The sequence below is a fragment of the Podospora pseudoanserina genome, chromosome 3 (genome assembly GCF_035222485.1).
Source record: "Podospora pseudoanserina strain CBS 124.78 chromosome 3, whole genome shotgun sequence".
NCBI lineage: Eukaryota > Fungi > Ascomycota > Sordariomycetes > Sordariales > Podosporaceae > Podospora > Podospora pseudoanserina.
Window position 1 is genome coordinate 830,181 of NC_085922.1, and position 20,736 is coordinate 850,916.

General features: G+C 53.8%; 4 protein-coding genes across 4 annotated transcripts; all 4 read left to right on the top strand.

The window, feature by feature from the left end:
* Positions 1-483: 483 nt before the first annotated feature.
* Positions 484-7,287, top strand: QC764_302470 (uncharacterized protein). The gene is made up of 6 exons (XM_062945361.1): positions 484-656; positions 724-746; positions 856-4,508; positions 5,003-5,155; positions 5,214-6,806; positions 6,869-7,287. Exons 3-6 carry the CDS (start codon positions 4,195-4,197, stop codon positions 6,885-6,887), a joined length of 2,079 nt encoding a protein of 692 aa, XP_062801317.1. The 5' UTR covers positions 484-656; positions 724-746; positions 856-4,194; the 3' UTR covers positions 6,888-7,287.
* A 493-nt stretch (positions 7,288-7,780) lies between these two features.
* Positions 7,781-10,959, top strand: JEN1 (Carboxylic acid transporter). The gene is made up of 3 exons (XM_062945362.1): positions 7,781-8,363; positions 8,421-8,633; positions 9,627-10,959. The coding sequence occupies exons 1-3, from the start codon at positions 8,211-8,213 to the stop codon at positions 10,833-10,835; spliced, it is 1,575 nt and encodes a 524-aa protein (XP_062801318.1). The 5' UTR covers positions 7,781-8,210; the 3' UTR covers positions 10,836-10,959.
* Positions 10,960-12,245: 1,286 nt separating this feature from the next.
* QC764_302500 (uncharacterized protein) lies at positions 12,246-14,075 on the top strand (the record flags this gene model as incomplete). The annotated part of the gene is made up of 2 exons (XM_062945363.1): positions 12,246-13,411; positions 13,547-14,075. The coding sequence occupies 2 exons, from the start codon at positions 12,246-12,248 to the stop codon at positions 14,073-14,075; spliced, it is 1,695 nt and encodes a 564-aa protein (XP_062801319.1).
* A 5,233-nt stretch (positions 14,076-19,308) lies between these two features.
* On the top strand, positions 19,309-20,307 carry QC764_302510 (uncharacterized protein; the record flags this gene model as incomplete). The annotated part of the gene is made up of 1 exon (XM_062945364.1): positions 19,309-20,307. One exon carries the CDS (start codon positions 19,309-19,311, stop codon positions 20,305-20,307), a length of 999 nt encoding a protein of 332 aa, XP_062801320.1.
* Between the last annotated feature and the right edge of the window lie 429 nt (positions 20,308-20,736).

The following is a 20,736-nucleotide window of genomic DNA, read 5'->3' on the forward strand; positions in this document are numbered from 1 at the left end:
GCATCGAGGATGTGAGAGTGTGCGGGCAGGCGAATGATGCCCATACATCTCTTTGTGTTGAGTGCCGGCATGGCATCTGCCGGCAGTTTTCAAGTCATAGTCTTACCATTTACCCGCAATGTTCTTCGCAGGAAGCCGTGGCTCTTCTCAACAGCAAAACCAGCGCGCAAAAGTTGGCCTTGGTCCAGTTGAAGGGCAAAGACACAGTCTACCAGTCTCGGCCACGAAAAGAATTCCCTGCGGAAAGGGGGTGACATCATCTCAGTCTTACTTAGGCGTCACAGCATGATATTGGATAACGAGGACATGTTACCCAAGCCGGGATGACATCCTCCCCAACCAGCCAGCATTCTTGACCGGGCCGAGATCTTAGCTTTACCAGTGTGCTGGTTCAAGAGACAAACTCAAGATCCAGATCGCTATCAACGGAGTGGCCCACAGAAGGAGCGCCATTGATCATCCCACCGGTACGAAGCTGAAGAAGAACACGAAAGGAATCAGCGGGATGGGAACCCGTTCAACAGGCAATCGGGTTCACGGACGCCACAACATCGGATTGCTCGGGAGGGAGGATGAAAGAGAGTTATCTAGCGTAGGCGGCCAGCAAAGTGGCTTGCGCAACACCAAATTATGGGAAGATTGATGCATCTACCGACGTGAAGCCACCACCGATCGGGAATCCGAAATTTGTGTTTGGTTTGGGGGCGTTAACGCCGATAACAGGCAGCCGCGATACACTTTCTCGGGTCGGTACAATGTGGCAAGCAAGCGGCGAAAGCTTCCGAGTCTACCTCATCCCGGTGATACCTACCCAACAGAAGATAGATAGGCAGCTGATTTTGCGATCATCATCAGCTTGTGATAGCCTTCGTGACGAAAGAGCCACGGCGCTGTATCCGACCAACAAATCCCTCCATGAGCCAAGCCGCACACAAAACTCTCGGGGGCGGAAGCAGCAAGCGCCGAGTCCGTCTCGGGCGGGAGTGATGGAACCTCGGGCTGCAACTCGGCGTCTCACCACACACTATTTGTCCCCTCCCCCCCCCACCCCCCACCACCACCAAGCGAAACAATGAGTTTCGTCGATCGAGGTCTTTCCCGGAAGGGTCATTATTGGGCAAAGAGAGACTGTCCATCATCATCATCGGCCCGGGAGCCAGTCACCAGTTCTGCTACCGCCTTTGAACATTAACAAGCTTGTCCTCTTTCGGGCTTTCACAGACAACAACAAAATAAACTGTGCCACCTCCTTCCCTCCGTCTCCGCCTCCGCCTCCGCGTTTCGTCAAACGTGAGAGCGTCGTGCAGCGAGGCTTCTTAGCTGAGAGTGCGTGCCCCGGATTGGCGCTGCAGAACATGGAAAACTTGAGTTATTTCTGGATTACATACTGAAGAGTGAGCGTCACCGGTTGATCGGCCTTGGTTCGGGGGCCATGCCAATCCGGGCGGGAGAGGAACCACAGCAACACGGCTCGGTGCCAAGGATCTACATGCGTGATCATGTCCCAATTCCGCCCAAGCGGAGAGGTGAGACTTGGTCACCGTGATTTAATGTAAAAATGCAAATGGCCCAGCGCCAGTTGAGGAGCGCGTCGCGTCGATTTTTGTGTGTGCTTGTGTAATGCATCGGCACCTACCCATAGGCCCGATGGCCAGCCAAGACCTCGGGCGATTGGGTGGTCGGTGGTGATGAGGACGGGATTCGAGAGGGCCGCCGGGGAAGCTGGATTGGACGGGAAGGATGGTGATTCAAAGGGACAAGCCGCACCACCTCGGTCTGAGAAGCACAAAGAACTGATCTGGTTGCTGCTGCTGATCCCGGCATTTCAGAAATGTCCCTAGAGACACGGAGTTGTATGGGTTAAATGGAGGTTAGATACAACTTGTAGCTATAAATGGACAACGACACTTTAGCCTGTGATTGCTCTGCTGCTGGCTGCTGGTTGCTGGCTGCGGACGGGCGGAGGAGGGCGGAGGACCTAGGGCGGAGAAGACGCTGAGGTTTGAGGTTGAGAGGGAGACAGACACAGGAGGAGAGAAGAAGCGGCCGGTGAAGGAGGGGTTGCTTTGGCAATCGTGAAGGGGCCATCAGCTCCACCGCCACGGAAGTGACTTCCATGTCACTGGGTGCGTGGCGGATCCACTTTGCTTCCGATTGCGTCGAGTGTCCTCCCGTCGGTCTGCCTGTCTCCCGGGGAGCTCTTCGTTTTCTCCCGCCGTTTGTTGTTTGGCTGTCATTGCTGCGTTTGCATCCGGGGTTTGGAGTGTTGATTTTGGCCAAGTCTGGCTGGGTAGGTTCGATAAGCGTTATCTGGCGCAAAAAAACAAAAAAAAACAAAAAAAAAAAAAAAAAAAAAAAAAAAAAAGGAGGCAGGAAAATGCCCAAAGTGTCCTCTGACACAAACACACGGTGGTGCCGGGGTCGGATTGACTGGCGGCCGAAGCGCCCGAGCAAAATTGGGAAATGGCTTGGCTCGGAAATCCGGGATATGTGGAACTGTACTCCGGCGAACGCGACACCGATTGTCGATTTTGCCTTAGCTCCCTCCAAGACTAGATCCCGTCTCATAAATCGCTCGTTCAACTAATCAGAAATCCACTGCAGTGTAAAACCTGCATGTTCTGTTTTCTCGCCGATGGATAGGCAGCATTGTCGCCGAGTGCTGTGAAGCAAAAGAAGCAGAAAAAGAAGAAGAGGTGATGAGACCGGGCGGCGCAGCAGCCTTGAGCCACCTCAAACACGGGTGACGGGTCATTGCCCGATCATGCTTCGGGACACGTTAGGGCAGAAAAGGGGGCCACCGTCTTCTTCTCGTCGCGCAACCGAATGCCAATAACCTACCTGGAAGCTGAAGAGTATGGAAGAGGGCCCGCCGCGTGGTGGAAGTGACTCGTTGGACAAGGCAAAAACAAAAAACGCCCGCTCATCAAAAGGTACGGCCGGAGGTGCGAGTGACTCCTCCCCTGCTCCACCGCGGGGGCCTGGAACTGAAAAGCAACCGTCCCGCATGCAAGCCGGGAGCCAAATGACGGGAAATCGCCGTGGCACCTGGGAGGTGAGGTGGGCGATGGAGGAGGTGGAGGGGGGGGGAGAGGTACGAAGGTTAAGGTATGACTGGGGGAGTTGGGCTCCGGCACACAGCCCAGAGTCGGAGCACAGCGCCCAGCCGACCGTCGCAACCTCCATCGTAGGCATCGCTGGTGTCGCAAGCTGGCAGACGCCTCTTCCCCTGCGCACGGCGCGTGCACTGGCAGCCTTTTTTGTTCTTGATGGAACTTCACACACCAGTCTCTGGGAAGATAGATAAGATGGTGTGGGCAAGGTAGAATAGTACCTGCCAGGTATGTAGTAGCATCATGGGCGGCGGGTGGTCTACCGATCAGCGGCTGGTTTGAGCCGGATCTGCTTTGGCTGAGGCATCTCGGTGTCTCGGTGGGAGAGCCTGGGCAATCCGGGGCTGTTTAACTCGTGTTCTGTTCTATCTTCAGCAGTGCCATCAAAGATTGTATAGTTTTGGATAGAGCTATATCAGGATGGCGTGGCTAGGTATGGTAAAGTCGAGCCATCAAATGGAGATTTAGCGGAGATGACGAGTGCGAGACAAGATCGGGATCGTTTTCCTCACTGCCGGGGCCGGCTTGCTTTGTGTCGCGGCGCTGACAGTGGCGGCGGGCGCTGTTTGTCGCTGGACTGAGGGGCTGCTGGTAGCGACTGCGTCTCTGGCAGGCCCCACAGACCCCCGGCACCATCAGCCGATCCGCCCGCTCGATTGTGACCCACTTACCAGAGCGCTGCCGCCGCCTCCCTTCCCTCGCTTCCTGAGCTTCCAAAGTCCGTCCGAGCCTTTTTACCCCATCGCCCCCCGTCATTCCGTCCTTCCTGGCCTCGCCCTCTCTCCTCTTCCTTTTCCCACTCGAACCTGACCACAGCTCACCTCATCGCCGTCGACGACGACGACATCACAGGCCGGTCCACTGTTCTGATTCTGTCTCCTGTGGCTCCCGGCGCACCTCCGGACTCTTGTTTTTTCCTGCTCCGGCTTTCTCGGACTTGGATCGGACCACAGACCACACAACAGAAAAGTAAGGTTTTGCTTCATCATCGCCAACATCGTCAACATCAACTTCTTCACCATCTTCGCCATCCCCCACCCCACACACCAAACACAGCAGCCTCTCTCAGCAACTCTCAGCAATGGCGTCGGTCGTGCGATCGACAGCCCTCCGGGCCGGTGGTGCCTGTGTGCGCTGCCGGAAGGGCAAGACCAAGTGTGTCTACGAAAACGGCAGAGCACCATGCAAAAACTGCGCCAAGGGAATGCACGAATGCTATCTCCCCTCTGAGTCCATGGCCCATGGTGGTCATGGAGTATCGCCAGCCCGGATGCAGCACCGCATCCGGGAGTCTTTGCCCAGCGAACGGGTGGTTTCAAGCAGCGCTGTTGATCGCCAGGTACCGGCCGGTCCCAGTTCCAGCGTGTCGCGTCACGCCTCGGCGGCGCATGAAAAGTACGTTTTGCGATCTTATCTCTCACACAATTTCTTTTCTTCTGCCTGGCCAGACAGAAAGACAGACAGACATACATCATCTTTGTTACGTCTGTGCCTTTTCCTTTTCCTTTTCCTTTTCTTTTTTTTTCTTTTTTTTTTTCTTTGGGCTGGGTCCGGACGCATCCGTTTCGAGCGCGTTCTTTTTTGGGCGGCTCCGGATGTCTCAACCCGCCCCGGTTTGCTGTTTTCTAGCGTTGCCTTCTCGGAGTGGGATGGGCTTCGCCCCATTTTTTCCGCCCGGCCCTCATTTCCCAAATCAAATCTTTTCGCCTGTCCCGTCTCACCCACCCTCGGGCGCATGGGCCCTCTTCCTGCCCCTCAGGCAAACGGAACCTTCCCAGTGGATGGGCTCCCCGGCTCCACAGAGACCGGATCACCATACCGACCGAGTTCCCATACGGGATCAATTGTGTCATCGGCCCGGAGACTGACATAATGTCGTTAAACAACAGACTTACACCCGAGCTCATGACGGAATGCGAGCGAGTCATCAGCAAGACCCTACCGGCCTGTGTTGCCTTCCACAAGCCGACCTTTTTGGTGGCGCTCAAGAATGCCTCGATGGAGCCGACCATGGTCAACGCGCTATTGACCACAGCTGCGCGGTAAGCAGACGCATCCACTGTTCTGATTGGTCCCTTTCCCTCTAACACGTCTTGCCAGGCACTCCCCCGCCATGATTCGCCGGTATGGCGGACACGGTAGCAGCAGCACTGCGGCCGAGCATTTTGCCAGCAAGACCATCAACCTGGTGATGCAGAATCTGGACACGCCTAGCCTTGCTGATATCCAGTCCGTCTGCCTCCTGATTCTGCACGAATGGGGTTGCCGCAATGCTGTTCGCGCCTACACTTATCTTGGCCTTGCAGCTCGCATGGCGCAGATGTACAGGCTTGTCCACCACCACAACTCTACCAATGAGCCGGATCAGTTTCAGATGGAGGAGTCTTTCCGTCGCACACTTTGGCTCATCTACATCCTGGATTGCTTCTTGACCAGCAGCCCAGGACGCCATCCAGCATTGACCCACCTTGATGTCCAAGATGTTTCACTGCCCTGTCTCGACATGAATTACAACTTTACGAGTCCTGTACATGTTCGCACCCTCAGCGGCGCCCCCCCAGCGGGCTTGAAGGATCCCTCTGCCCAGCTCAGCGAGGTGGGCGAGTTTGGTCATATTGTCTTGGCCACCAAGGCCTGGCGCCAAGTCGTGGAGATGATGACCACCACGACGTTGGCCACCTTTTCCGATGAGAGGTGTGTGCAGCTTGAGCAAGACATTGAGGTCCTCAGACAGTCCCTTCCCATGCACTTTGCCGACAAGCCCAACAACATCAACCTCCACATCACCATGGGCAGCGGCTACACGTATGCCTTTATCCACTGCCTCTTGAACTGCGGCACCATCTTTGTCAACCGCAGACGCATGCTCCAGGTGGTCACGGACGAGAACTTTAGCATCGACTTGTGGCGTGGATCTTCCCACACTCACGTCCAGACTGTTGACAAGATCTTTGCGGCTTCTCACAGCATCATCCACTCGCTGTTGGCCCTGGAAACCGGAGCTGACAAGGACAGCATCCTGTGCTTCCCTCTGTTTATGCTCTTTGCCGCCTTCACCGCCGGCTCAACCGTCGCATACCTTACACTGAAGGGACTGGCCCCCGCCAACTCGAGCGAGTCCGCATTCAACATAGTGAGGGACAGTGTTCGCATGTGCCAGGACGGAGCCGAATCCTGGCCCCTGGTCATCCCCTGGCAGCGCCACCTCTCGGTCATGTCTAAGGTCCTTCGCGACGTGAAGAGCGCGCCACGCGACAAGGCCCGCGAAGACAGCAAGAAGCGGGCCCTCTCGCCATCTGTCAAGGACGACAATGTCAGCCAAACCGACACGAATCCGGACGCGATGGACTATGAACAACCCGATGTGTCCACTGCTGGCCCTCAAGCTGTCCCTACCACCGAGGGTCGGGCAAGCGAGCCCCCGGTACCCCGCAAGACCGGCATCACCACCATCAATGGTGGGCCTGTTGCCGTTCCCACACCCGCCGACAGCCCGCCACCACCAGTACCAGTCGTCGCCAAGGTTGACTCCCCTTCCCCAGCCTCACCAGGCTCAGCTCTCGGCGGTGTCCAGTCGTCTAGTACCGGTCCCGATGTTCCCGACGTGGACATGACGGCGCTGGAGTTGTGCGCAGCGTTTGAGAGGCAGCTGCTCGAGCTGGATGACTTGGCCGCTTTCATGGGGGGCGGAGTGTGAGTGTTGATTCCACTTTCTCCCTTCTTGGGAGTTGATCCCAAGCTAATCAAGGCAACAGTGGGAGTGCGCCGAGCTAGATGTTCTTGAAGGAAGCGCATAGAGTGAGGAAGAGAAGAAGAAGGGTCCGACCTTTCCCTTACTAAGCATGGTTTTCTGTAAACTATTTCTTTGTTGCGTTGTTCTGTACAATACTTGGCTTTTTATTCTTCGGCTCTTTTTGTCAGGGACACCTCGTCCTTCTAGGGAGGGTTCCTGTTCTTGTGTGGCTGGGATAATTGATGACGGGAGGGGTTGGTGTTGGGGGAAATGGATGGGGTGGGCTGTTTTTGCAAGGAGTTTTGTGCGATGGAGGGATACCACCCAAGCGGTTCATGTTATGGTTCACGGCCGGTTTTACAGGCCATGGGGGAAGGCAAAAGTGTCTAGATGGGGATACTATTTTTTTTGTCATTTTATAGGAGGCAGCGTGTGCTCTACCTAATCTACCTATCTTGCCTGTATGGCTTGTGTCAACTTATCTTCCGAGGTGCCTGGTTTTCCTGCGTGATTTCTCTGTGTGGTTTCTCTGTGTGGTTTCTCTGCGTGGTTTCTCTGCGTGGTTTCTCTGCGTGGTTTCTCTGCGTGGTTGTGATGAATCTCGGTGTCTTGATAGGATCCATGGTCCCGGAAAAGAGCGCCGGTTGCGCATGACTCGGGACCAAGTTCGGACGACGATTCTAGGTGACGTTTACGGAAGGCTTGAATTCATGTGATTCCAATGCCGTTGATCGGCTGCCGTTTTTTGTTTGGTTCCAACGGTGTGGTGGGTGGTGTGTTGATGCTGTGCAGCATCAGAATTCGCTCAGGTGCTTGCGTTGGATTGGTGAGCGGAGGGTAATACTGCGTTAGTGGTATGCAGTTTCAGGATCGGGGATTATGTGAGGGGAATACTGGGGGAGCGATGTCGGTTTTTTTTTCCCCTTGGGGGGATTGTATGTCTTGATGAGGCCGTCTGCTTTTTTTTCTTGGAGGGGAGAGGTGATGGCTTGTTTACTTTGGTAGATATCACGGTTTGAGGTTGGGGTTGTTGAGGGAATCAACCACGGTTGAACGTCTGGTGAGTGTGCTTGACGACTGACTGCATTTTCAGTTCTGATGTGCACCAGCGGGCGGATCTACAATAAAGGCTGGAGGTGATTTGAGCACTTACGGTTTGTCAGCTTTGCGCCTTCCTACATCATCACCAACGTTACCGCCACCACGCCTTCCCAACCAACGACATCATCACCCCTTCGCTCGGCACCGAGCCCTCATTGAATTTTACGACCAACACTTAACCTTGCTCGACACCCACCTAGGTGTCAACCCTCCACGCCAATATCCCTAACTACCCAACATCAATTTCCCTAGCCATCCTCAACATGACCACCCCCACCCTCAACTACCTCACCACCCGCCTCCCAAGCCTCCTCCCAAAATCAACCCACCTCTCCGACATCCGCAACCCATTCCGTCTATTAGCCTCCCTCGACAGACAGAACTGGGCTTTTTTCTCGGTGGCATTCTTTGCTTGGGTGAGTTAACACCATCACCGCAGAATAAGATCTTACTAATAGTGAACTACCAATAAGACATGGGACGCCTTCGACTTTTTTACTGTTTCTCTCACCCTTCCCGACCTTGCCAAGTCTTTTGGTCGGTCACGAACGGAGATAACGTGGGGGATTACACTGGTACTGATGTTCAGGACGGTGGGGGCTGTGGCGTTTGGGGTTGTGGGGGATCGGTATGGGAGGAGGTGGGGGTTTGTGGTTAATAATGGGTTGTTTGTTGTTTTGGAGTTGGTGAGTTATTTCTTTTTTCGACCGAGGGGGGTGGTCTTGGGATGGGAGGCAGCGGGGAAGGATCAAACGGGATGGTATAAAAGGGGGGTGGTTGTTGTTTGGTTTGGGGGTGGCAGGGGCGGGGGAGGGGAATTGGAGTGTCTGGACGGGGTGTGGGCCAGGATGTTGAAGTACGCCCAGCGCGATCTCTCGGGCACCAAAGGCATCATCATGTTCCGCAACATGTATAGCCTTATTTGATCATGGCTGGTGGATTTTGGGAATGAGCATTTCATGTTTTGACCCAAGAGTTCACACACCTGGATGGACTTTGGAGGTGGGCTGGGGTTGCCATTCCTAAGCAGAAGAAGATTGCAACTCGCCGCTAGATTTACAGCCGCGTTGACCGAGAGCTCTTCTCATCCGTCATCTCACCGTGGGCCAACGTTGTTAAACTGGGATCAGACATTCGCCAACCGCAACAGTTTACCCTTCTACTACCTCAAGCAGATATTTACCATAATGGCAAAGGCAGGGGGGGTTGTTCCTGCGCGTACGAACGGGAACTCGACTGCTCCCCTCGGCCCAAGAGGTATATCTCGAAATGACCTGGGGAGAAGCCGGAAAGGCTCGAGGCCAGGAGTCGGATGCAGCGGGAACCAGGGCCGGAGCCCTAGTTCTTGAGCAAACACTGCGTGACGGGAACGGGCCCTGGTGTCTCTATATGCCAAGTTGCATAGCCGGGTTTGAGGTTCTGGATCCCACGCCGAAGATAGTCGCGCAACCAGCGCTTCGAAACGGGGGGTGTTCGCAAAGTTGAGATGATGTCATATTCAAGGGTCCAAGTGGATAGGTCAGATTCAGGGATCAGGAACAAGCTCTTCCTTCCCGCGCGGATCTTATCTCTTGGCGATTTGACCCCTGGATCCCTGTTTTGGTCTTCCTTCAACGACGGTTCCACTGAGTCTTTATTCAACTTGTTCTTTTCACCGGCTAACATGTACTACCTTCTAGGCAACCGGCTTTTGCCAAACCTACTCCCAATTCCTCGCCTGCCGCGCCCTTTTTGGAATAGCAATGGGCGGCCTGTATGGCAATGCAGCTGCCACCGCCCTTGAAGATCTCCCACCGATCGCCCGCGGGTTGATGTCTGGTCTTCTCCAGCAAGGCTACGCTTTTGGCTATCTCCTCTCCACCGCCTTCTCCCGCGCCTTGGTTGACACCACTCCCTATGGTTGGCGCCCATTATTCTGGTTTGGAGCTTGTCCTCCTGTTCTTATTATTGGTTTGCGGTTGTTGCTGCCAGAGACGAGAACATACCAAAAGTTAAAGATGGAGCGAGAGCTCAAACACCAGCAGCAGCAAGATGAGGAGGAGGGTTCCGGCCAGGAGGGGGGAACTGGAACGCGCAAGAAGGGGGTGACGCATGTGTTTTGGGAGCAGGGGAAGCAAGTCATGAGAAAGGAATGGTTGTTGCTCACGTACATGGTGTTGCTGATGGCAGGGTTCAACTTTATGAGTCATGGCTCGCAGGACTTGTATCCTGTGCTGCTTGACACGCAGTTTTTGTTTTCGAGGGATCAGGGGACGACTATTCAGGTTATTGCCAATGTCGGGGCTATGCTCGGGGGTACGACGGTTGGGTTTATGAGTCAGTTTGCGGGCAGGAGACTGAGTATCTTGGTGATGTGTGTTTTGGGAGGCGCGCTGTTGTATCCGTATACTGCGACTGATGTCGCCAATCAGGGATGGGGGAGGATTGCTGCGGCGGCGTTTTGGGAGCAGTTTGCTGTTCAGGGGGCTTGGGGGGTCATACCCGCTCATTTGATGGAGTTGTCTCCTGCGAAATTCCGGACTTTTGTTGTTGGCACGTCGTATCAGCTGGGTAATCTGGTTAGCTCGGCATCGAGCACGATTGAGAGCACGATTGGGGAGAGGTTTCCACTGCCTCCGGAGACGACACCCGACGGAACAGTGGTTGGACAGAGATGCGAGTATGGGAAGGTCATCTGCATCTTCATGGGTTGCGTCTATGCGTATGTGGTGGTGCTGACGCTGCTGGGGCCGGAATGTCTTGGTAGGAGGTTTGACCGGCGTGATAGTGAGGCTTTGGAGGACACTGGGGTAGTATTTGGGGAGGATCATGAACAGGGTTTTGAGATCTTTCAAGGTGCACAGGTAGAAAGGGAGAAACGTGATCGGAAGGGTGAAGAGGCGGTATGACGAAGAAGATTGTGACGAAGGGACACGTGCGATGAGTACCTACATCCTAATGACAAACTTTCGGTTCAGTTCCAGGTTACTTAGGCGTGGAGGCGTTGACACGTCTAACGGCTTCAACGGCGGCAAACTTGAGAACGCCACACACCTGTCACCGACATCGTGACTGTTTGTAGTCATATGGACCCCGCGCCACACGCCTAACCTTTTCTTCCACTCTTCCCGGCATGTAAACTTTATCTCTTTGCACTCAAATCTGTCCCGCTGCCACTAAACCGAAACCTCACCCTGCACCCTTCCGTGAATCAACCACAAGATGACCACAATGGGCACGATGTTGCGGTTGCGCAAACCCTTATCGTCTTTCTTTCTGATACTACTCATATCGACTCTCGCACTTGCCTTACCCGCAGAAGCATCACCGCCGATCCACGACACAAAACCTGCAAGCACATCTGCCCGGCGTCGGGCGATTGGCTGTCCGGGATTCCACCCTGATTTTGCGTGGTTGGTTCTCCCTCCCCGTAACCAGTGGGAGGCAGACTGGCTCAAGGCTCAGATCCGCCAAGAGCAGCTACCTGCCGGGGAGAGGGCGATTCTCCTTGACCCTACTCCCCATCGGCTCTGTGTGAGGCAGTGCGTCATGGACAACTGTAAGGGTGTTTGTGGAAGGGAGTGGCAGGTTTACCCCGTTCATGGAGTGGATGACGCACAAGACTGACGGTAACGTGGGATGATAGGGGTTGTTATCGGTACCAGTGCATTCCGGCTTGCGATTACGATTGCTGTGAGAGGGGTCTTTGATGGAGACTGGCAGGATGACGAGTGGAATGAATGAGATCTTCATATCTTTTTTCAATTCCTTTCTGCTGTTGCTTCATCGCTTTTACTCATGGAATTTGCTCATCTTAGTGGTTTCAAGTGAGCAGTTCCCATCATGCTGGTTTATGCTCTCTGAGCTTGTCCAGGAAGTGATAGAAACCACGAAGGTGAATGCTCCGGTTCAATATAAATATGGCTTCCTTCTATTCACGGTACGTGTTAAATCTCGTGCTGTTTGGCCCTGGGGAGATCACCTGATTTGAGCAAAGTCGACCTCTCCAGGCCTTGCGGGTCTCTCTCGGTCCCTCCCAAGTGAATATTGCTCGACAATACCGAGTTGATACCACATCACCGTCTAGGTGGGGCTGTTTACTCCCACTGTTTGCTTTTCACACCCACTGTTTGTTTTTCACTCCCACCACTGCAACAAATCTGGCCTGCCCTCCTTCAACTTCCACCCCGCAAGCGATTTCCTACTGCTTTTTTGCTTCATCACCCAAGCCTCATCACCTGCGGTCTTTACTACTCCCTTGTCCTTTCTATACATTCGCATCTCGCCAGCTCCCCTCAAAAATCGGATAAAAGGACACCATGGCAGCCGCTGCGGGAGCACCCATGCCTCCCCCACCGCCTGGGCCGTTCAACTGGGACAATCCAGACCTAGTCGCGTACTATTCGGATGAGGGGGATGATAATGATCAGGAGGTTTACGGGTCGGACTGGATTGGCGAAGACGGTGACGGAGAGGGTAACGACCGACAGGGCGACAGCGGAGAGGGAGGCAACAGCGACGGTGGGAACGAAGATGCTGCTGGTGATCAGGGCAATAACACCACCCAGAATGACGGCACAACCGACGATGAATTCCAGCGTCCAGTCCCACTTGACTGGAATACCTACGACTCGGAGGACGACGAGTGGGCGCAGCAGTTCAAGTGCATAATTTGTCCCAGGGACAAGCTGCCTTTCGCAAGAAGCAATAATTTGCGTAAGCACCAGCAGAATATTCACCTGAGACCCAAGCAGCGAACGAGCCAGTTTTGGGCCCAGCGCAAAGCCAAGCTGGTGGCACTCGAGCAGTCAAGTCCCGCCCTTGCGGCACAGTTGAAAGAGCAACGCACCAGGCGTAGACGGCAGAAACTAGCTCAGCGAGAACAGAACCACCAGAACTCTGTCGCTCCAGCTCCGAATCAAGCCAGGTTTGCCCCTGTGAAACGCTCTTCTCGACTTGCCAACCCGAAGCTGAGCCAGCACCAGCGAAATGCCGGTCAACGACCAATCGTACCAGCCAACATTAGCCAACGGGTGCAAACCCATGCTAGACCTGGGCCAATGACCCTTTTGATGCGACAGCACGTTGGAATGGAACAGACTGCGCAGTTGGAGAATATCCCACAGGCCAATGCTGTTCAACCTGGCAACCTTGGGACAGGAAGCATCACCCAGGGTCACCCGACCCCGTCAGTCCCCATCTCTCGTTACCCTGCCGTTCCACTTGATCATAATCAGGTCCAGGCTGGTGCTGGGATTATTGTGCCCAACTATCTAGCGTCTGGAAACGCTGGAATCTCATCTCAGCCTCCCATTCTTCGTTCTCACGGGCAAACTGGCAACCGCCACCACACGCCTCACCGCTCCGGACCAGCCCAAAGTATTCAGCGCACTGAGGATGTTCTGCTTAGTGAACAGAACCTGGCTGCTGTGAGAAACGGGCATCTGCAGCAACGCCAGTATGGCCGGCGCAGTGTGGACGACTAGTACAGGTCTGCCAATTCTGGCATGTATGACATCAACACCCCAACCCATCTCATGTATGGCCTTGGAACTATAAAAAACGTTCAGCCTCGGCTCGGGAATCCATATCAGCATGGTTAGGCTGGTGGATGTGGCAGCGGCTACAGCCAGGGCAATGTTTCGGGTCAGAACACTGGTTACCTACATGGCCCCAACACTGGCTATGTCCAGAACACCGGCTATTTCCACGACAATGCCTATGTCCATAACACCGGTTACGTACCCAATTCCGGTTATGTCCCCAGCAACAGGTATGGCCGGAGGGCCAGCTACGACCTAGACAATATCTACGACCTGAACTATGCTCACGGTGAAGGCACCGGCTACGCCCGAAACATAGGTTACAATCAGGGTAATGGGTACAGACTGGGCAATAGTTACAGCCTGGAAAATAGTTACGGCCTGAGCAACAGTCGAAGAACGGGGAATGGTTACGGTCAGCGCGGCGCATACGGCCTTGGTCAAGATCAAGGCCAATCCGCCAGACACACTCAGGTCCCTCAACCTGGTCAATGCCAAACCCTTGGCTACGAACAAACCATCGACCCTCGTCTACTGAAAGAATCTAGTCAAGCCACTCAGCATGGTCCGAGTAACCAGAATGGCGGTGACACGGCTAATGACTAGAATTGTCGCGCGTGCTATCAACAGCGGAGCCAATCATAGGCTCTGGGGCTTTTGAGGATGGGTAGTGGAGGAATTTTCAGGAAAGGGCGGAGAAATTGGTGGAGGGATGTTTGGGATATCTGTATTCTCTGTTTGGTTTTGTTTGGTTTTGTTTGGTTTTGTTTTCTTTTTTCTTCGTCGAAATGGAGGAATTCTAGGAAAGGGCGGAGAAATTGGTGAAGGGATATTTGAGATAACTGTTTTTTTCTGCTCGGTTTTTATTTTCTTATGTTTTTCTTTTCCGCATATTCGTGTTTTCACGGGTGTTGTTTTGCGGTTGTATTTGTGCCCGATTTCACGTTGAACCAGACAGCGGTCCTTTTTAGATGGATGCTAACAACACACCTTCCAGGTCAACATCATGAGGTGAACGATGGATCAAGAAACTACGAGATCAACAGAAGCGCCAACGCTCGATAGACTAGCCTCTCATGGCTGCTGGATAAGGAAAAGGATAGAAGGGACAGAGGTGCTAAAATTCAGACTGACGTGCTGTATCCAGGAAACTCGCCCTTGGACCTTTTCCGCCAACATGACGCCCTTTCACAGAAATTATTTCCTCAAGTTATCACCAAAGACAAGTCCACTCAGCCGCTACACAACTCTGACCAGAACCCAGGCCATCATCACCGCAATGGCAGACAAGGGAAATTACCCTCGACCGCCTCACTCATAAGATGATGCTGCTACGAGAGTCTGTCCTCGGCATGCCGAAGACTATTCTATAGTCTCCTGACGTGCAGTGGTAACTAGTATGTGTAGCAGCTTTTGCAATTCTGACAGCATCGAATGAAACCGACTTTCAAAAACACGAGGCCTACAGCAGATGGATTTTGTGTTGCTTCACACCTGTTACTCTTCATTGACAAGCTGATTTCGACGACGACTTGAACATCAAAGACCAGTATTAGGTAACTTCAAACCTGTCCGTAGACATATATATACTTTTTTTCCCCAGACGTTTTGCTAGTTGGCCGTCATCGAGACGTGAGGTACCGAAGATGTAAACTGACGGACTGATGTGCGTTTCACATCGCTGTTAACCCACGTTCACCCTTACCGGCTCAACGTCAACAGTATGATGACTGATAGCGCTTGAGATTGCGGCTCTCTGTACTGATGCCTCGTTAATCGTCAACGTCGGGAGTGGGTCTGGTCGGCTCATGGTATTCACTCCCTTCACTCAATCACAACATATGGGCCATGCTGCTCTCTGTTTTGCTTTTTCTCCTCTGCTTCATGATTCGGCTACCCTTTCCCCCAAAACCATCAGAGAAAAGCGCACACCTCTCTGAGAAGCAAGCAAGGTGGTAAGCAGTGCTCAACACCACACCTGCTCATCCTACCGTTCGCTCTAACCAGTGTCTAAGCCAGTCGATTTCTAGGTTGTCATTTTCTCACTTGCGAATTGCTGCACTTTAATTACTGAAGAGTCGCTTTTTCCAACATTGCCTCCAATAGCCCCCGACCTTTTTTCGACCACCCTGATCGTTTCATTTAGTAGCCCTCAGAAGGAAGCAAGGTAAGAACAGTTCATTATTCCCACCTATCCGTTTCGTTCGTATTAACAAATGTTAAGACCAGGTAGTCCCGGCACTATGGCTTTAGTGATTGACCCATCGGCCCAAGGCGGCGCGCCGCCGCCGCCATCACCACCTCCTTCTCCGCCGCGGCCGGTACCTATCCTGGACGGTCTACTGGACACTTCCGAATCTGACATCGAAAAGCCGAGCAAAGACCGTCGATACCGTTGCAAGCTGTGTCCAATCGGCACGGATCCCATCGCGGCAGCCGCCCGATATCAACCCCTTGCCAATAAACGCAATATGGGGCGCCACCTGATCGACATTCAAAAGGCCAGGCCCGGGTCACCCACCAAAGAAACTTGGCGGAGAGTTTCCCAGCGCCATGCACAAAGAAGGGCGGGGAAAGCGCGTGTCTCTGATCGGGCTGGCCATGCTCGAGGGCGTCGTCAAGGTCCAATCCATCCCGGCCATGGTCATGCTACAAATGGGTTGTCCAATGGCCAGCAGCAGACTCCTCAGAGCGGGCAAATTCTTGCCAGCGATCATCACCGCGCGGAGTCGAGTTACCCAACCCCTCAGCAGCCTGTTCTAAGCAGCACTCCCTCTTAATTAACATATCAGCCACATCCTACCCCTTAGCAGAGCACACCCAGAAGAAGTCTCAACGATCAGGGGAGCTGTTCTTCAGTATGCCCAACAGTACACCACTTCTGGACAACAACCAAGCAGCTATAACTCCATACCGCAAAGTAATCCATTCCGAAATCCTCTTGGTACTAGCGCCAAACAGGACAATGCCTCTGGCATGCAGAGAACGTCGTATGGTCGCATGGACGATGCCTCCTACAACCATCCCCATCAGACGTATGGCTTTGATCCATCGCTTTCAATGTGCCCCGCGGGGCCGGATCTGACTCAGATGACCTGAGATACATCGACCCGCGACCATTAAGGATACCCCGACCGCACTTCCTGTCTCAGGTCCGCCCCCAGGGCACAGACCAAGCCCTGGGAGGGGGAGGCGGAGCAGACAGTGGTCCTGGTACCTCTGCTAGATGGGTTAAACCCAGAGGGTACAACTGATCCCAGATATCTACCTGGAGCCTCGTCGAACCAGCGCAAACACGGCGACGATTCGGGTGCCTAAATAGGCTATATGCGAAGTAGGAGTTGGCTATTGTTTGTTTCTTGTATAACTAAATGGAAGCGGAATAGGGGTCCTTGCAGAGCCTCGGCCTCCTCCACCGCCACCCCCGCCGCCAGGACCGACGAGCACATGTGTCAGCAAGGAAGCCACGCGTATCAAATGCCATTCGAGCTGGACGAAGAGCTCAAGCGAAAATGCAGGCTGAATGTCGGCAACTAGAGCGTGCTCAGCAACAACAGCCTGCCATGCCTCACCAAAACATCGTGGCTGGTCTGCTTCATCATCGAGCTTTTCCTGGGCATCCTAATCGGCAACGTGCCTATGCGAACATGCAGCAAACTGTTCCTAGCATGGAGAGGTCTTCATATGATGGCATGGGGAATCCTTCGCATCCTAGTTTGGAGAGTACTTTCCGCCAGCATCCACGACGAGCTTTCGGGTTTCATCGATCCCCAACTTCTCTCATTCTTCTCGCCAATGCAACCAAGAGCCCTCAACACGCAAACAAACCGCCAAGGCCTGAACCCGACAGGAACCATAACCCCTAGATATCTCCCATGGTCCCTATTGAACCACCACAGGCCAGGCCCTCTGATGTCTCCCGCCGGTAACAACATGGGAGGTTTAATGCATTATCCAGTCTTAAAAGGCCAGACAAACCTCCAGGGGCTCAACCCAGCTGGGACCATCGATCCCCAATATTTCCTGGCCCGCACGCCCGACCAGCAGGGCTTCCAACCAGCGAACCTAGGTGCACAAATGCCTGGAGCCAACGATGGCCAAGGTAGAAACATTAGACAGCAGCCCGTAAATGCCGATTACCCGGTCCCGTCTGCGAGGTTGAACCGTCGACATCGGCCCAGATTGTCTCAGGAGTACATCCAGGATCAGGCTCTACATGATGAAGCTATGGCGCTGTAAAATGACGACGACGAGATCATCGAGGGTGATTCTGAGGATGAGGACGATATGTACCACGAGTTATCTAAGTACAGTTTCTCGGAACCGTTTTCATGCACGACACGAGAGGGATTTCTAGGGTCTCAAGGGAAAGTCCTGCTGAGGGATATGATTGATATTGATATTTGTACGAACACGACTGCTCACGATAAAAGGAAGACTGCCCAAGATAAGAGGCATTACAGGGGAGGAGGGTGGTTCAGTCTTGAGGACAACATTGTGGGTTGAGGAGGAGGTGGTGATGTCAGAATAGGGTTCTTATGGATTGACCCTGAGAAGAATTTCTAAAAGTGATGGAGGAGTGCTTTATACCTGTACAGTTACGAAGCGGGACAATGGAGGGAAGACGGGTGGTGATGAGAGGTGTAGGCCGAAGCACTGCCGGGGGCTTTTTCTTTTTCTTCATGTCGGGTATGGACTAGGATTGTCGACTACTGTAGTAAGTATTATCCGCATTATTAATCCTTCCTTTCTGCTTTGTCTGTTTCCAGTCGCGCCCCTTTCTTGAGCTTGCCTGCCTATTGATTTCCTGCTATCGAAGACATCTGTTAAGTTGAGATAAGAATTATAAGATGCGTTTCCCCGCTTTCTGAATTCCGGCAGTCTTCCATTGATCAGGCTACACTTGCAAAACCTCAACATGAGCCATGTCCATTTCAATCTTGGTTGTTTGAACGAAGGTTTCCACCATGGAAAGATCAATGAGAAGCAGTGTTCTATTCATCACGTTGCCCCTTTGCCTAGGTATGGTATCCTTAGCGGTGGTTTTGGCCTCTCAGTACCACCAAGACTTGGATCAGCTCCCTGAAGCTGGGAGTCATTTCGAGGAAGGGGAAGATGGGGTTGAACATGACAGCAGCAGGGGCGTGGGAGAAAGGCTCTGGTTGATGAAGATCAGTGGCTGATTACACACCGTTTTCTGGAGTCACGATGAGGGAACATACACACACAGCTGAGCACTATGCTGCCTTCCCACCGGAGGAGAGACATGAGAATGCTCACCAGCCTCGTTCTCTAGTCCAGCCTCGTTCTCTCGTCCAGCATCACAACCAAGGCGATGGCGTGAGAAATAGTCAGACAGAGAGGGGTCACCAGGCGTGCGCCATATGAGTGGTCCAAGGGCGCATTCCAGGATTCACCCCCGCACCTGACTAGCCGGGGACGGAACGGAGCTGGATCCGGGCGGGGTCCCGACGTGGCAGGGCATCATCTGCACGCACTTCGGTCACGGGCCCTCCCGCCCTCATTCGCTAACCCCCTCGCTAACGCCGGCCCAAGACTCCCTCCGCGCTGCAGCAAAGACTTCTTTTGAGTCTAACACGCCCCCACATTCAACCTTTTCCCTGCCTGCGAACCCCCAAACAGCTTGGTGTGTTGTGCTGTGTTGTGCTGTGTTGTGTTGTGTTGTGTTGTGTTGTGGCCTGTTAAAAATTCCATGCATGCCACCTCTGACTGTGTTACCACGCCTCTCTCCTCTTCTCTTGTCGCAATGCTCCTCCTCCATCAACAACTCACTTGACTTGACGAACAGCGCGTTTGCTTGCTACTAGGTACTCAAAAAATGACCCTCATCGAACACGACACCCAGCGCGTCGAAGTCGACCAAGACTTTGACAAGTTCGCCCAGAGCCAAGAAGCAGCCACCTCGTCCACCACCTCCCTCCACAGCAGCCTCGTCAACTACGAGTGGAAACACGGCCGCCGCTACCACTCCTACCAAGCCGGGAGCTACTCCTTCCCCAACGACGAGCGCGAGCAGGAGCGTCTCGACCTGGTCCACCACGCCTTCTGGTGCACGCTCAACGACCGCTTGTTCCTCGCGCCCATCAACCCTGACGACGGGCTCCGCATCCTCGACATCGGCACCGGAACTGGACTCTGGGCCATCCACCTTGGGGAAGACCACCCTGGCGCAAAGGAGATCATCGGCAACGACCTCAGTCCCATCCAGCCGAGGTGGGTGCCGCCCAATGTGCAGTTCATCGTCGACGATGTCGAGCTCGACTGGGTGCATGCCGGCGTGAGCGTCGAGCCATATGATTACATCCACTGTCGGTACATGGCGGGCGGTATCAGGGACTGGCCGAGGCTGGTGAAGCAGATGTATGACAATGTCAAGCCGGGTGGGTGGGTTGAGTTTCAGGAGTCGGCCAACACGCTGTACTCTCAGGATGGTACCCTGAGCAAGGACAATGCCATGGTTCGCATGATGGAGGGCTTGATCTTGGCGTGCGACAAGATTGGGCGGACGTTGGATCCGGCGCCGCAGATAGAGAAGTGGGTGAAGGATGCTGGGTTCATCAATGTCGAAGTGCAGAAGTTTAGGCTGCCGATTGGTAGCTGGCCAAGAGATGCGAGGTTGAAGGAGGTGGGAACGTTGATGGCGGTCAATTTCATCGAGGGTGTCGAGGCGTTCACAGCGTCGCTGTTTAGGGATGTGCTGGGGTGGTCGCAGGACGAGGTGTCGGCGTTGAATGCCGAGGTGAGGGCTTCGGCGAAGAGGGGGAATGCGCACGCCATTTTTGATTTCTTGGTTATCACTGGGCAGAAGCCAGAGTAGGTGTCATGGGGTTGGACACCCGGCATGTAGAGATACCACAATGCTGTCCCCCACTTTGATGACGAGTCCCGATGATTGTTCATGGATCTCTCAAGATACACAATCCAGATCTAGACCAGTCCATGGATCCATGCCCAGCTGATTGACTTGCATGTCTCACCTTGCACTCTCCCCATTGGCGATTCCTCGCCCACCTGTTTCTGACTCGCACCGCAGAATCAAGATCCCATTCGTTTATCTGACACCTGATAGTGTTACGGGCATTTCAAGCTTGCGCCTCCGCCCCTTCCCACTCCCCGGCGCTTCGTTTAAAGAAAGCGGAGAACTATGTTCGTGTTCCTGCCAGCAGACAACCAATGACATCATCGTCGTCCCCGTCCCCGTCCCACGGCTGTGGCTCCCTCCCGTGTTTAAAACCCCTCCTTTTCA